At 37.7% G+C, this 17,530-nt stretch overlaps 1 protein-coding gene across 1 annotated transcript in view; it reads left to right on the top strand.

Moving 5' to 3' along the window:
• The window catches only part of LOC123542549 (probable ribonuclease ZC3H12C), a 38,248-nt gene extending 22,818 nt beyond the window's left edge, over window positions 1-15,430 (top strand). Inside the window, exons 4-8 of the mRNA XM_045328454.2 lie at window positions 9,011-10,356; window positions 11,840-12,076; window positions 12,914-13,021; window positions 13,483-13,638; window positions 14,980-15,430. Coding sequence (XP_045184389.2) covers window positions 9,011-10,356; window positions 11,840-12,076; window positions 12,914-13,021; window positions 13,483-13,638; window positions 14,980-15,061 — 1,929 coding nt within the window. The 3' untranslated portion in view covers window positions 15,062-15,430. The remainder of the gene's footprint in view (window positions 1-9,010; window positions 10,357-11,839; window positions 12,077-12,913; window positions 13,022-13,482; window positions 13,639-14,979) is intronic.
• The last annotated feature ends 2,100 nt before the right edge of the window (window positions 15,431-17,530 follow it).

Below are 17,530 nucleotides of genomic sequence, written 5' to 3'. Positions count from 1 at the left end.
GTTGGCACAAATATTCCCCTGGATGAGACATGTCATGCGCAAAAGCCGGTTCCTAGGTCTAAGGTCTATGTCACACGTAGAGGCCAAATGTCAGATACAAAAATGACTTTGTCCGGAGCATTTCTTTTTCGTGCATAGAGGGATTTTGAGGTAACTTGGCACAACATGCATGTTACATCGGTGTATTAAGTGAATTTTGACCTATTTCTACCATGTAAAGTGTTTTGTGTCGACTCATAAAAGATTTTTCTAGGATTAATTTCCCTTTGTTCTTACTAAAAATAAATTATATTATAACCTTTTTATATTTGGCCAAAAAAAAGTATGAAAACAACTGTAGGTTCTCTGAAAAAGCGGAACGTATTATGTGACATCCCTTTCACGGGCGGCGGGCGGTCGGCGTCAAAAAGCATGCCCACTCTCTAAGTGAAATAGTTTTCCTTCGATCTTCACCAAAGTGCTGACAATGTTTGTGGGCATAATATCTCGGCCAAGTTTGATAACCAGCAAAATTGCACAAAGCACTCCTGAGTTATGGCCCTTGAATTACGAGAAATCTGCAAATTTAGCTTTGTCCACCCTCTAAGTCATACATTTTTCATCCGATCTTCACCAAACGTTGTGACAATATTTGTGGGCATAATATCTCGGCCAAGTTCAAAAACCAGCAAAATCGCACCAGGTACGCTTGAGTTATGGCCCTTGAATTACTCGAAAACTGCATATTTAGCATTGTCCACACTCTTAAGTCAAACAGTTTTTATCCAATCTTCATAAACTTGCAGATAATGTTTGTAGGCATAATATTTCAGCCAAGTTCGATAGCCAGCCAAAACGCCCCGGGCATGCTTGGATTATGGCTCTTGAATTACTCCAAATATGCGAATTTAGCCTTGTCCGCTCTCTAAGTCGAACAGTTTTCATCCGATCTTCACCAAACTTGGTAACAATGTTTGAGGGCATAATATTTCGGCCAAATTCGATAACCAGCCAAAACGTCCCGGGCACGCTTGAATTATGGCTCTTGAATTACTCCAAATATGCGAATTTAGCCTTGTCCGCTCTCTAAGTCGAACAGTTATCATCCGATCTTCACCAAACTTGGTGGCAATGTCTATGGGCATAATATCTCGGCCAAGTTCGATAACCAGACAAAACGCCCCCGGAACGCTTGGATTATGGCTCTTGAATTACTCCAAATATGCGAATTTAGACTTGTCCGTTCTCTAAGTCAAAAAGTTTTCCTCTGATCTTCACCAAACTTGCTGACAATATTTGCGGGCATAATATCTCGGCTAAGTTTGATAACCAGCAAAATTGCACAAAGCACTCCTGAGTAATGGCTCTTGAATTACGCGAAATCAGCAAATTTAGCCTTGTCCACCCTCTAAATCAAACAGTTTTCACCAAACGTTGTGACAATATTTGTGAGCGTAATATCTCGGCCAAGTTCGAAAATCAGCAAAATCGAACCCGGTACCTTTGAGTTATGGCCCTTGATTTACTCGAAATCTGCATATTTAGCCTTGTCCACCCTCTTAAGTCAAACAGTTTTCATCCAGTCTTCACTTAACGTTGTGACAATGTTTGTGGACATATTATCTCGGCAAAGTCCGATAACCAGCAAAATCGCCCAGGCACGCTTGGATTTTGACCCTTGAATTATATAAAAAAAAAAAAAAAACAGTTTTCAAATGATCTTTCATAAACTTGCAGATAATGATTGTTACTCACGCTGAAGCTGTGAGTAAATTAATTATTCTCTAATCTCTATTAACACTGAACTGAACCAATAAAACTGAATCAACTACTAGTACTACAGAATACAAAGACAGAATTTAGGAATAAGGCTTGTATTTGGCAGCAAATATTTATAATTTTTCGCGGAGTAAATACAGCATTTCATATTTTGTAGTCCTTCAGAAGTGGTTTGGGATAACGACCTCACTTGTGCGTCTTCGGAAAACTGAAACGAAACTAAAAAGAATTGAGACAAAGTATAAATCGCGTTTACAGTTCACTAGAAATTTCGATTTTCTTGCCATCTTGATAACCTGTGCAGGAAGAAAAATAAATTATTGACTTCTCTGAACTGCTACTCATGTCAAGTAAACCTGAAAATAAGTTATTAAGTTAGCCATTATGCCACCGCTGGGCGGGTGGGGAGGGTGTATAGTTTTGCTGCCAAAAACTTAGCCTCGAGTGGCGATAAACCGCGCAAACACTGCTTTTATATCCCGATAAAGCTATAACGCATGAAAAACACTGGTGAATACCCGCGAAAATGTACCGCTAACTTGACCAAAACTTGCAAAACTGGTTAATATCGAAACGCGAATAATTACATTTACTCACGCAGAAGCTGTGAGTAAATTAATTATTCTTTAATCTCTATTAACACTGAACTGAACCAATAAAACTGAATCAACTACTAGTACTACAGAATACAAAGACAGAATTTAGGAATAAGGCTTGTATTTGGCAGCAAATATCGAGCTAACAAAGAGAGTTAAATAAGAAAGTTCGAATATAGATACTCCTGAAGAAATTTGTTCTATCATAAAAGAATCCATTCATTTAAACGTAACGGAATGAAAACCTTTAATAACAGAAAAAATATTGAAAATGATACTCATAATGTTGGTATAATCATCTACAGATTTTATGAAGTGACCGTCGTCTTCATCGCCCATACCAAACCATTGTGTCTTGATGTGACAATTCCACTACTAGTATGGTCGCAAACTAAAATTCAGTTAAATGCATATATACTTTAATTTTTCTTAAAAAGGTAAAACAAAAAGAGTCTGAATAGCTATATTCTAAGAAAAACCAACGATTTTAACTGTCAAATGTAAAGATTGTTTGTATCGAGCCTGTTTTGACAAATAACATATCAGGCAGATAGCTTATCTAACGTACAACTAAAATTAGGACCGTATCGTCCGTAATTAATTTGTAAATTGGCATGATCTGGTTCGAACCCGTTATCCTCGATACGTAAGACGTTAAAGCAATTAAAAGTCATGGACTCTAAGTGCTCAACGGCAGGAAGAATCTGAATGTATGAACTTTTAGCTAGTATCTTTTACTATCGACAATTTTATACAAAATAAAATTCAAATCACTAACAAAATGGCAGACTAATAAGAAAATCAAAATATAAATATACTTATAAATAAAACGATCCTATGCTTAAAACATCCACAACATTCACTAGTGGTCGGCCCCTGCTGCCGGTTGTCATATAGCTCATAGGAATCACATATACTGACTTTCCGTCCCACTCGTGTACTCTGACATTTGGCCTCCTCACATTGACATTACGTCGTTTCTTGCAGACTACACACAGTGACATTCCGTCACTTCTTGCAGATTACTCACAGTGACATTCAATCACTTCATGCAGATTACTCATAGTGACATTCCGTCACTTTATGCAGATTACTCACAGTGACATTCCGTCACTTATGCAGATTACTCAGTGACATTCCGTCACTTCTTGCAGATTACTCAAAGTGACATTCCATCACTTCTTGCAGATTACTGACCACTTCTTGCGGATTACTCACAGTGACATTCTGTCACTTTACGGAGATTACTCACAGTGACATTCCGTCACCTCAAGCAGAATTCATGCACTGACATTCCGTCAACACCTAACAATTAACCTACTAAAATTACACAAATAGATATTTCGTTTCAACTTCAAATTTGATGCATAATACACGAATTGTAATGCTCAACTGTGATTTATTTTCATAATGTCTCTATACGAACACCTATGTGAAACAAACATGAAACAATAATGTATTACATGTATTACTATTCACACGTTCATTTACATAAATCTTATAATGTTTGTATTAGTCTATATATATTCAATCAAATACCGAGATTTAAAGACACTGACAAACGGTCTTTTAAACTGTCCTTTACATACCCATCCCTTGCCGCGGAAGATTTCCACCTGCCATGTCTCTGCCATAACCGCTCAGAGGTATTGTTATTAGCTGAAGTACTGGCACCTCCAGAACGGAAACTATGAAGGCTGTAACGAGAAGCATCTAAACCCAACGAACTCATCATATTTTTGAAACTATCACGAACACTGGAATAGGATAAAGGTTTGTCGCAATTTGGTCTTAGAACGTAAGTGTTTTTAACCTTAGAAAACTGTAACGGTCTAAATATAAATTCATCAGAAGTTGGATTAATGCCAGCTTGTAACAAATACCTCTCGAGAAGAGCGACAGGGCAAGAGAAGTTTCCAGTCCTAGAAATAATGACAGTGTTTCCTTCTCTTAACACATCAGTCTTTGAATGTTCAACATGTATTTCACAATGAGTATTGAAAATTTTTATGTCTGATCTTTTTATGTGTAACGATTCATTTATACGAAAGAAACCAGCAAATGATAAAACAAATAAACAAATAAGTCTTAAATTTCCCAAAGAACTGTCCTCAGCAGCATAGTGTTGCACTAATTTTATAAGTATATCTGAAGTAACCGGTTCCTTCTTGTTAACGGGTTTAGCTATCATTCTAATACAACCATTGAGACATAATTTTAACCATTCATCTGAACACGGATTTGGTGAAAAAGAAACATTGTGTGCCCAGTTAATGGCATAAAAAATCATATTTAATTTAGACTTGCTACACGAATGACAGTTATCGTCCTGTAAAACGGAAACTAAATAAAGTGCTACCGTAACTGGCGTAGCGGGTAGAGCGGTTAACTGGACAATGGTACACCATTCTCTAAACTTCTTGAAAGCTTGAAAATAGCTACGTGTGGTAGATGGTTCTTTTCCCCTCATGCACACTTGTTGCACTGCTGAGAACAGATCTGTATTGAAATGACTGGCTTGAATTTTGACATCGTTCCATCTGTTTGTTTCAAACAAATCTGTAAAACCATGAGAAAAAATATAATATACATGTATTATATTATGTAACGAAACTAAGATTTTATGATACATCAGAGCAGTCTAGCCTCACTACCAAAACTTTGCTGGTGAATTTTTCTGAACCGAAAATAGTGTCTTTGTTACGACCTTGCATATAAATATTACTTGGGTCATTAAACAATAGCATGTCGGAAATATATGGCTTAAAGACCGAATGCTCACTAACTATCAAAGGAAAAAAGGGACTAGATGGCCAATAAGGTGCTACTAGAGTACCTTTCGCTTTACAAAATAACAAAAAATTGAGCGCTTTGGGCATTAGATACACCGGCGGTACTAACCATTTGTTAACCTTGGACCAGCTGACCGAGAAAGCATCTACAGCCTCGGAATCAGGGGTCCAGAATAATGAATTATAACGAGGCAACTTAGTATTGTATTCATTGGCAAAGCGATCAACTTCATGCGGCCCGAACATATTGTCTATGAAATGGAAAAAATCTGGTGTTACACCGTAATCATCGTAATCTAATAATCTGCTGAGCTAATCAGCTGTAATATTCTTATCTCTACTAATCCAGGTTGGTTCCAATGAAATACCATTGCTGGCACATACGTTAAAAACTTCTAAAGCCATATTCTGCAGATTGACATTCATGCTACCTTTATTAATAATATGAACACAATTTTTGTTATCAGTGTTCCAAACGACTCTTTTTCCTCGTAACTGATTTTTAAATGAACATAGCGAAAACTTTATTGCTAAAAGTTCTCTGAAAGTAGAACTTTGATTTTTCTCGAAATCTGACCAAACCTTGTGTGCAATATCACCACAACACTCGATATACCCAGCACCTGCCACTGCCGAAGCATCTGAGTAAACTATCTCTGCAGGAAGATAATCCTGAAAAAGCACTTTGTGAAAAGAGGAATCGAATACAGTTTTCCAAAATTTTAAGCAATTCCACAGACGTGTAATATCTATATTTTTGTCCCAACTAACTCTTGTCTCTATGAAACCATAAAACGGTTTTGTTTGCAACAAACAAACATTACCTAGGACGGGTGTCATGGGTATGATTTTACCAGATAGCTGAGCAAGTTTCCTGGCAGACGAAAAGGGGAAGTAATCTAATACTTTCTGTAGGCATTCTCTTGTGCTTACTATTCTCCTAATAGGGATACGCAGACATCCATTCTTAAGATCCCAAACATAGCCTAACCATTCTAAACACTGTACTGGCAGAAAAATAGACTTTTCTAAATTTACCAAAAAACCCGCCTTTTTGAGAGTGTCGAAAACAAAGTCGGCATCTGACTTAGCCAGTTCGTAGGTGGCATTTATACCCCAACCATCGTCCAGAAACAAGACTATCCTAATACCGAGTGAACGCCAGTACAAGGGGACGTAACCCTTTTGTGAAAATGAAAGGGGCAGATGATAATCCGAATGGTAGCACAGAGAAAAGAAAATACTTAATTTTGCCTTCCATTTGCCATGAAAAACCAAGATATGTATGATGTATTGGTTTTATGGAAAAATGATGGTAACCTGAACTGAGGTCGAATTTGAACATGAAACCATTAGGAACCAGAAATTCCTTGGCTACTTTGAAATCTTCGAATTTCACTTTCTGTTTTTTGACATATGTGTTCAAAACGCTCAAATCTAAAATCAAACGTTTTTTGCCGACGCTATTAATAGCAACTGATAAAGGGTTAACATTATGAGGTAAAAAGGGCACCTGATAGACGCAGTTTTTATCTAACAGTTTTAAAATTTCAGACTTCACAAATCATAATTTTCTAAAGCAGAGCGATTGTTCTTCAAAACAAAAGTAGGTGGCTTAACAATGAAAGGTATTGTATAACCATGCTCAATAACAGATAAGATGTCAGTGTTTGCTTGAATAGTATCTTTCCAAAACGGAAGTGCAGCTTGAAGTCTCTTTTTAACAGAACGATCCGAAACAGAAAATGAGCTTTCAATTGTCTCACAAAATATTTCAGTGAAATCTAAATCAGGAAGAAATTCTGACGATTCATCAAAAAGCCAATACTTATCGTCCTTACATTGACAATCTGAAACTTCATTTTTCTTTTGTCTCTGGCTTGGCACTGGTATTGTCCAGGATGGGGACTGCCGACCTTCTTGAGGTTCCAGACTCCAAAGGTCGCTCGACACTGGACATCCTGAGATGGGCGGCGCAGCCGGTTGCGAAGTGACCCACTCCTCCGCATGCGTAACAAACGATGTCTCGACTGCCAACGGTTTTCTGTTGTCCCGCCACTGTATTTCTTTGTAGTTCTCTCCGATAACTACGAAAAGACTGGTTACTATTACCAGCTGAGCTATTATCAGACTCAAACTTTTTAGACTTTTCCAACTTTGCCTTGGCCCTCTCCTCGGCTCTACGAATCTTTTTATCGTCATCAGAGTCGCTAGCGACTTCGTTCTGCTCATATTCCTGTATAGTTAACCAGCCTGCCGATGAAGAATCTGCTATACGGATAAGTTTATTCCTATGCTTTATCTTACTTTTGGCTTCCTCCAAGAAATCAGTGGCCTTACTGGCGTTTCTAAGATTAATAGCTTTCTGAGCCGAGTCTAATAAATCTGCTATATCAGCATTAAAAAGATACTGCTTTCTATTTGAAACGTTTTTGAAAGATAATGAATTATCAGTTCGTACCTTTTTTCGTACGTTTTCTGCTGCCCATTCGGAATCTTCTTTGAAGTCTCGCTTCAATTCTGTGAACTTGGAGTTAAAATATCCTTTGAGTTCTTCCACGATTTCCTTCCTAAACCCAGGAGGTGCTTCCGAAGCTATATTTTGTGAAATTCGCCCACGTTCCCTTGTATCGAGCTCAGTATCCGACATATCCAATTGTATAGTTTTGCTGCCAAAAACTTAGCCTCGAGTGGCGATAAACCGCGCAAACACTGCTTTTATATCCCGATAAAGCTATAACGCATGGAAAACACTGGTGAATACCCGCCAAAATGTACCGCTAACTTGACCAAAACTTGCAAAACTGGTTAATATCGAAACGCGAATAATTACATTTGGCATAATATCTCAGCCAAGTTCGATAACCAGCCAAAACGCCCCGGGCACGCTTGGATTATGGCTCTTGAATTACTCTAAATATGCGAATTTAGCCTTGTCCGCTCTCTAAGTCGAACAGTTTTTTATCCGATCTTCACCAAACTTCGCACCCGGTACCTTTGAGTTATGGCCCTTGATTTACTCGAAATCTGCATATTTAGCCTTGTCCACCCTCTTAAGTCAAACAGTTTTCATCCAGTCTTCACTTAACGTTGTGACAATGTTTGTGGACATAATATCTCGGCAAAGTTCGATAACCAGCAAAATCGCCCAGACACGCTTGGATTTTGACCCTTGAATTATAAAAAAAAAAAAAAACAGTTTTCAAATGATCTTTCATAAACTTGCAGATAATGATTGTTGGCATAATATCTCAGCCAAGTTCGATTACCAGCCAAAACGCCCCGGGCACGCTTGGATTATGGCTCTTGAATTACTCTAAATATGCGAATTTAGCCTTGTCCGCTCTCTAAGTCGAACAGTTTTTTATCCGATCTTCACCAAACTTGGTGACAATGTTTGTGGGAATAATATTTCGGCCAAGTTCGATAACCAGCCAAAACGAACCCGGCACGCTTTGATTATGGCTCCTGAATTACTCCAAATAAGCGAATTTAGCCTTGTCCGCTCTCTAAGTCGAACAGTTTTCATCCGATCTTCACCAAACTTGGTGACAATGTTTGTGGGCATAATATTTCGGCCAAGATCGATAACCAGCTAACTCACACCGGGCACTCTGAATTATGGCCCTTGAACTAGACTAAGTTCGGTGACGGGTGTTTTTTCTGACAGTCTGCTACTCTTGTTAAATATGCAAATTTTAATCCAAGCTTTGTTATAACATATTGTATAATATAGTACAATATCGTTATACATCATTGACAGATATCAGTTCATTATGTTATACAGAAGTAGAAAAAGTTAGATGCCTTCAGTTGGGGACTTTGTATTGCATGGAAATACTTCATTCACTTGTTTGTTTTCAGTCCTACATTCTGTCTCTGGTCAAAGCTCCAGATTCGATTTATACAATTGAGAAGACGATTTACTTGCCACCGGAAGTAAGTGATGACGTCATAGAGACAGTTGAACGCCGTATAACTGCAGCCATTATTCCATTTAAAGATGATATCTTTCATGTCCGTGGAAGCACTTTAAGTGTAAATGCCGCAATGACAGAACTTGAAGAAATCGTTGATAAAGCTTTAGAACCAGACATTATTCACTCAACGCCCGCTAGACCTAATCACGCTTCAAGAAGACTTTCGTGCGCACTACAAGAAACACTGAATAAGACAAACCTTAGAGGAAACTACGCAAATGCCCCGGATGCAGTCAAACGTGCTATTGCTAGTTTTCTTATGGAGAAGACCGAAGATGATGAAACAACTGACGATGATGTTATTCTTATTGAAGATGATCATGATGATACTGTTGAGCCCATTCTGATTGAAGATGATAGCAGTGATGATGATGTGATGATTATAGAAACTCCAAGGAAGACTAATGCCTCTACGGAAGAAAACGGTAATTTATTCATTGCTGAAGATAGAAATTCGAAAAACAGTCAGGCCGTTGAACAATTGACCAAAGCATTTAGTGACATGAAAACACCCTCAAAATCTAGCAGCAAACCTAAAGTTCAAAAGAATGTAACTAAAGCTGTAGTCAAACCACTGAACTTTAACAAAGTGAATAAGGATAAAACTACCATTGCTTCTAATGAGCCAATGTTTCAAACAGAGGAAAGTGCCAGCCAAATAGAAAATGTTGTTACGACAGAAACCCTTGGCAAAAAGAAAACGAAGAGAAAGAAGAAACGAACAGCGTCTAAACTAATCGATGACATCAATACTGAGGTTATCATCATCCACGATGACCCTCCCGCGCTTCTTAGAAAGGGGCAAATGTTCATAGAAGACAATAAAGACAATGAAAATGATTCAAAAAGACGTAAATTGAAAAGTGCAATAACACAACCAAATAAGATATCTGAAAAACAAACTAAAAACGGTACCGACACTGTTCAAACACATAATCAGTCTAAGAAAGGAGAAAAGGAAGGCGGTTCTCTAAAACGCCAAGACATTTACAGTGATACAGTTGAGAACTACTTAAAAGAAATAACTAAAGATACTGTAAAAGCTAAAGTTTCGTCAGAAAAGAAAATTTTAGATAATGACATGAATAAATTTTCATTTAAAAAGAAAGTCTCGGTTTATGGTGGGGACAGGGAGCTAGAAGAGAATACGGCTGTGGCACGCTCACAAACTTCCAGGTCCAGCGATCATCTAAGATATATTATCATTGATGGTAGCAATGTCGCAATGGCGTAAGTTTTTTTAACATTATTATGTTAAAAATCTAAATGGTAGTCAAATGTACGTGCACACAAAACGCAAACTATGGCGTGACGCCGACGCCGACGCCGACTTCAGGGCGAGTAGAATAGCTGGACTATGCTTTGAATAGTCGAACTAAAAATGCCTGTCGTACATAAATTATACAAGTTCAGTTAGTCTATATTAGTTTTTAGAAGCGGCCAGTTCATTCACAAGTATGACAAACTCTTATCTAAAACAAGTCTAACAAAGTACATTAGGTCAATGTTGTGACACTTAAGACAATGATTTCATTAAATAATCAGTTATATAAACCTGTTAAACAGAACATTCCATGCACGTTTTAGTATTCTTGCATAAAAACTACTTTTTTCACTGGATCCGCCCATGTATTAACGGGAGAAAAATCGTGTGCAAACAAGGCAATTCACGTGCTGTTAATACCCGATTTTTATTTTTGAAATGCTTTCCCAGGGCCGTATATGTAATTCTGCACAGATTGACATCTGGTATCTGCGTCTTGTTTCTTTCATAAAAACCTCTTCTTGAAGCATGAAAAATGCAATTTAAACCATAGAATGTTTTACTGTATCAGTAACTAACGTCAAATGCGCTGCCCCTAACATTGTTCATACTCGTTTCTTCCCTTGTTTACTCCCCTTTTAGAACTCGGCGTCCCCCCCCCCCCTCCCCGCCCGCACTTACTTTTTTCCAGGTCAATTACCAACTTCACTAGGTCAAGTCCAGTAACTCTGACTAGTATTTTTGGCAATTTTTTCCCACTTTAGGACACTTAGAAAGTCCTGGTTAAAGTTTTGCCTGCAAATTATTGTCTCCAAAACTAATGTAGATATTGAATTGAAACTTTACATGTGTCTTCGGGGTTAAAAAGTCCCATAACTCTGACATGCATTTTGGCAAAACTATGACCTGTATTTTACTTAGTCAATCCTGTTAAAGTTTTACATGCAACTTATTGTTTCCAAATCTTATGCAGATATTGGGTTGAAATTCTATAGATATTTTAATATAGGATAATATTCCTGCTTCTGGGGCAACAATCGAGTAGTGGAGCATTGACTGTCTAACGGACAGCTCTTTTTAGAGACCTAAGTTATAAACGCTACAATCTACTAACTTGGCAACCAATTTTGCTTTCTTACAAATATGACTTTTTCCCCGCTAGGTACTGACAACTTCTAATTCGAAAGAGAATCTTATGTCAAAAGTGATTTTGATCGTTTATGTCCGTGGTAAATTGTCATGGAAAATCTGTAGCAACGTCCGGGATATATAATGCCAAAAATCCTTTCAGATTTAAACTCCGCTCTTGAAGACGTTTACTAAACGAGATAAAATCATACAAGTTAAAGGAGGGGTTTCCCTGATCTTATCAGTTCGTTCGTTTGCTGTTTTGCAAGCCAGTTTATTTATCACAGCAGTAATTCTATGATCTATTTATTGAATTTGCAGACACGGTCAAGATGGTGTATTCTCATGCAAGGGACTCAGGATATGCGTGGACTACTTCCGGAGCAGGGGTCACCAAATGATTACGATATTCCTACCTCACTGGCGGAAGTGCCGTCCTAGCAACCCGTCTTCTGTTACCTATAGATATGTCCTTGATGACCTTGAGAAAGAAGGTTATCTTGTATACACACCTTCAAGACGGATTGGTAACAAACTTGTCGCTTCCTACGACGATCGGTTAGTGCGTTTATGAAAATATTTTTGATTTTCAGCAAAACTGACATAAATCTAAAGTTGTTTATATATCCCGTAAACTGGACGAGTTTACTAAATCTGTCTGTGCGGGCAGTCATATCATTATGTCAACGCAGCATCATCTAATTATGTTTTTTTGTGCAAATAAACTTGCGTCTTTAGATAATTCGGTTATAACCAAAATATATGTACGCTTTCTTATATTCGTACATGTACAATTTATATCGTTAAAGTATCGGCTGAGAAAGTTTATGGTATTGTCCGCATCTATAGTCGGAAATTCCACTGTCACATTATCTGTTCTTTGTAATTGACTTGCAAACTTCTCTAATAACCAATTGATATTGCCAGTTTCTATATAATTATGTTGGTCTTGTCAGTATCCAAAGGGATATGATTTGTACGCTAACCCTTCATTTGAAATTAATGTCTTAGGCAAGTGACCCACCTGTTCATCGATTACTTTATTTTTGACGTATAAAGGTTAGATGCCATCACCAGTGTGGGTTCGAAGCCCAAATTATGGTGTAGAATTGTTCAGGTGGAAAAGCCGTTCAACTGGCTGGCTTATGGAAGGTCGGTGTTTCTACCCAGGTGCCCGTACATACCTCAACAATGCCCGGGGAGGGACACCTGGGGTCTTGCTCCACCATCAATAGCTGGAAAAAATTACGATATAACATCAATCCCCCACCCCAATCGCATTAGGAAGTGCATTTATTGCGAGCTAAGCTTTGAAGTTTAATGATAAACGACTGTGCCATTTTGCGAATCTGGCTGTAACAACTTAGCTAAGGTATTCGTGACTTATTTTTACAGGTATGTTATAGAGCTAGCAGAGAGGGAGGACGGTGTCGTTGTGTCCAATGACCAGTATAGGGACCTACTGCACGAGAAATATAGCTGGAGGCGAGTTATTGAAACAAGGTATGTTACTGTTTCTAATGGAACTATTTAATAAAGAAATTATGGTACTCAGTAAACCCTGGTCCAGGTATGTCCAAGAATCGAACCCGAATGGCACGTGTGTGTAGTGAATGTTCTAGTCACTTCGCGATTTGTCAAACATTACTCCTGTTAAGTCAGTGGCAACAGTTGTCCCTTTTTCAACTTAAAGTTTTGAAGAACACGATTTAATATACTAGTAGTGAAGATTATTGTAAACGTTATTTTTTTTAATAATATGGTTTGAATTATTTTCTTGTATCAAAAAGTTTTATTGTTCTCTAGAAAGCTTTGGACTAAATATCTTCTGTAACTCATTATTCTATTATATCTGATGTGGGGATATTGCGTCATAACCATAGCCAAAATTGGTCACATAGAAATGGCTTGGTGCCTTTCTCGTCTGGTATAATACGTTAATAGTATATTTTTGTTTTTTCTAGATTGCTAATGTATACATTTGTACGCGATCATTTTATGCCACCAGAAGACCCCTATGGTAGAAATGGCCCCTCCCTATCTGAACTACTGAGACACCCTAGAGCCAGACCTGCAGTGTCGACTGTTTCATTGGGGCAAGATATGTACACCAGACTCAAGTAAGTATTTACTCATCCACCTAGTATGAAGACTTGCTGGCAGATTATACACGATACATGCGAAAGTCCGAAGAAGACATGTGAAACTCTTTATACTCGCGTTATAGAAAAATGAACGTGTTCGTCTATCTGTCTGTCTGTCCGTCCGTCAGACCATCTATCCAGGGCATAGCTTAATAATCATTCAAGGTATTGACTTAAAACTTTGCATATAGATAGGTGTAGTTGAAAGTGCAGAGCGCATGAACTTGGTTGGTTGAGCTAGGGTCAAGGTCACAAATGGATTTCAAAAGTCAAATCTGTCCTTTGTATTCTGTGTCCAGAGCACAACTTCAAAAGTATTCAAGTTGTTGACATTACGCTCCCCCCCCCCCCCCCCCCCCCCCCCCCACACACACATTAACCCCTTATCCCCCACCCCCACTCCCACTTCAAAAAAAATCACTTGGTTTCTTGTGCCTTAGTAATCAAGTATTCAGCACCGCCACCGCACAAGACACCCCTACCCCTCCCCCATCCACCGCCACATTACACTCCAGCTCCCTCCGATACACACACACATACACACATACACACAAAAGACTCTGTCCTTTTTATGTTGTGTCCGTATTACTTTAAAACTGTTCAATCTTGGATTATAGGTGCGTGGTGATAAGGCGATTTGAGCAGTATAGCAGAGCAGTCCACCTAACTTCCCATACACACACTATAAACCCCCTCCCCTAAAATAATCACTTTCTTTGACCTTAGTATTCCGTCACCGTCGCTGCACAACACATCTCCATCCAACCGACACATTGCAGCCCTCCAATTGCTTTTTCCTCCTCTGACTTAAAATTTCGGGCGTTTGGCGCCATATAACCTATACTGTGTTGGTGCGCCGTAAAACCCAAATAAATAAATAGTATATTCCGCCGCTTTGCGGGCCTCGTTTTCTAAGTGTGCCAACGAGATAATAACTTATGGTATTATTCTGAAAATGTATTGTTTTGAATATTTTTATTTGTTTAAATGGTCTCTTGAAAGCTATTATCAATCAAATGTGTGGTGGACCCAAGTGAATAGATTTGTTCTTACGACTAAAGTATGTCCACTTGTCGCCGCAAGGTTTCGGTGGCTTTTTCCAGCTCATTAGATTTTATCCTATTGCCTTTGTAATCTAAATTAGATTGGATTTCATTATGTATTTTTAAACATAATTTACAATCTCCTTAGAGATTATATTTGAATTTCAATAACTTGTGTGCTGGCAGTATTGAAGTGAAAATTGTGTGACGCATATACATTGAACTATAATGTATATTTTTATTTAAATTAATTTTTCTTCTTTCATGTGAACAGGTGCTTGGAGGCAGGCAATCCTAGATCAGACAAGAGAGAGGCGGAACAAGATTTCTACAGTAACAGGACTGCTAGATATTAAAATATACCCTATTTGATTAAATAGTGTTGATATATACACTTTATTTGCACAAACTGCTTTTCATTGTTGAGCAAAATGGCTGCTAGACGTTGTCAAAGTGTTTTACTCGAGTATAGTGAGATAGTGGTTGAACACTAATAATTTATTCGCTAAGAAAATATGACCGATCTATTATCATACATTGTGCAGAGAGTAATAATCAATTTATTATATGACTTTGTATATCATCTGCCTGCCTGTATATTATTAATCTGAAATTGACTGACAGTATAGAACTATTTGTTACTTAAGATATTTAGTATTTAAATGTATTTCATTCCATTTTATTATACGTTTATATACATCAAAAATAAAATGATGCAAATTGTTTGTCTTTCCCTTGTTATGAATAGCACACAAATCATGCAGGATAACCTGCCAGCTGTATAACCAGATCAATGTAAACACATTTAATGATAGAATCTAAAACTTTATTTTATTAAGTAATACCTTAACAAGCAGATATATGAGCCGCGCCATGAGAAACCAACACGTTGGCTTTGCGACCAGCATGGATCCAGACCAGCCTGCGCATCCGCGCAGTCTGGTCAGGATCCATGCTTTTCGCTAACGGTTTCTCTAATTGCGATATACATGATATAGGCTTTGAAAGCGAACAGCATGGATCCTGACCAGACTGCGCGGATGCGCAGGCTGGTCTTGATCCATGCTGGTCGCAAACGCATTATGTTGGTTTTCTCATGGCGCGGCTCATTTTATCAAGCTAGCTGATTGTTTGACATACATCGAATACTCGTTTTAAATCGTTTATACAAAGTATGTGGAGAATATCCCTACTCAACACGGCTTTTGCGTCGGCGTTTGAGTCCATGGCGATGTATTTACATTTCATCTCTGTTATTACTTGATAGATTTACTTCAACCTTAAACTGGTTGTTCATCGTCATTACCCACATCATATGACACAAGAAGCGCGACTCTAGCACCAATATTTCAAGAATTATTCCTCCCTTTTACTAAGAATTTCAGGTTAAAATTTAATGCAGTTTCAATCTCTATTGTTATTTAATTTGATTCAACGGTCTCCATCATTTTCAGCCACATTATATAACGCGTGGTCCATAACTCTAACATAATATTTCATGAATTATGTCCCCTTTTGCTTCAATTAAAGGTTAAAGTTTTGATGCACTTTCTCTCCAACGCTGTTATAACTAAATGAAATTGATACCAACTTAAAAAGGTTCATCAGAATTTTTTACCAACATCAAGTGACTCAAGGTATGTTACTCCGGCAGAAATGCTGTATGAGTTATACACCTTTTTGAGTAAATTTCAGCTTAAAAGTTTGATTAATTTTCACTTTACCTTTGTTATTACTGAACGGAATTTTCAAATAAGGCTTATCAGCAGTCGCGTTTAGTACAGATAATCCGATATGTACACTGCTGTGTACGAGTCTAAATGAATTCAGTTCATACCATCATTAAACAAGAGGGTCACGGTGACCCTGTATCGCTCACCTGTTAGACAAACATTCTGACCAAGTTTCATGTCATGAAGATAGGGTCATAAGCGTGGCCTATATGATATAAACAAGTTTTTCCTTTGATTTGAACTTGTGGTCTCTGTCCTGTTCACAAGAAATTATGGACGGACCGTTCGGAAGGGCGATCACGAAAGCTCACCTTGACAGGTGAGCTAAAAATAAGACCGAGAAACAAATATTCACACATTTTTTTAATGACGATTGACAAAATTTCCAAATACTTTACAGCAAAAATTAGAAAATGATAGTCTTCTATTAATGTCTTGAGATGTATGCGTTTTCAAGCTTTTACTCCAAGCGCAGTTTTATTTGAATTGTACCCGCTGTTGTTTACAGACGGAATACATTATACAAGGGAAGTAATTGCGAACAAGAATCGGAAAAGTTATCCCGTCCAATACGAAAAAAAATATTGCTATAATTTTGGACTCTATTCCAATTTGAAAATTGATATCGGACATTGTTTTATTTACTTCAAAAGTACACTATATATTGGCATCTATTTATTGTCACGTGACTGAAAGAAAAGCTTTCAATTGGTTGATATATGTAAAGCATGAGAAATTTCCACATGTATAATCCTGGAACATTTTTATTGAGATAGGAAATCCAAAACTGAAAATATCGCAAAACATGACAAGAAAGTCATAAATATTTATGAAAGAGTATAACGATTTTCTTATGTATTTATAGTGAAATTCGTCGCATTTTATTTCCTGTCTGTTAATTGGAGTAAAATTATTTTTAGCGGATAAAGATGCCTTTGCACTGAAATGTGCTCCGAATTAATTGCAAATGATTGACTTTGAAACAAGGTACATTTCAATAGCACGAGGCTAGACAAAAACAATGGTAGTGAGAGAAATTTCTCATGACAAAATTAAGTTGATGAGTGGCCGTCCCGTTTTCACCAGTACATA

This window comes from Mercenaria mercenaria, chromosome 1 (assembly GCF_021730395.1).
Source record: "Mercenaria mercenaria strain notata chromosome 1, MADL_Memer_1, whole genome shotgun sequence".
Taxonomy (NCBI): domain Eukaryota; kingdom Metazoa; phylum Mollusca; class Bivalvia; order Venerida; family Veneridae; genus Mercenaria; species Mercenaria mercenaria.
This window is presented reverse-complemented; position numbering and strand designations above follow the sequence as displayed.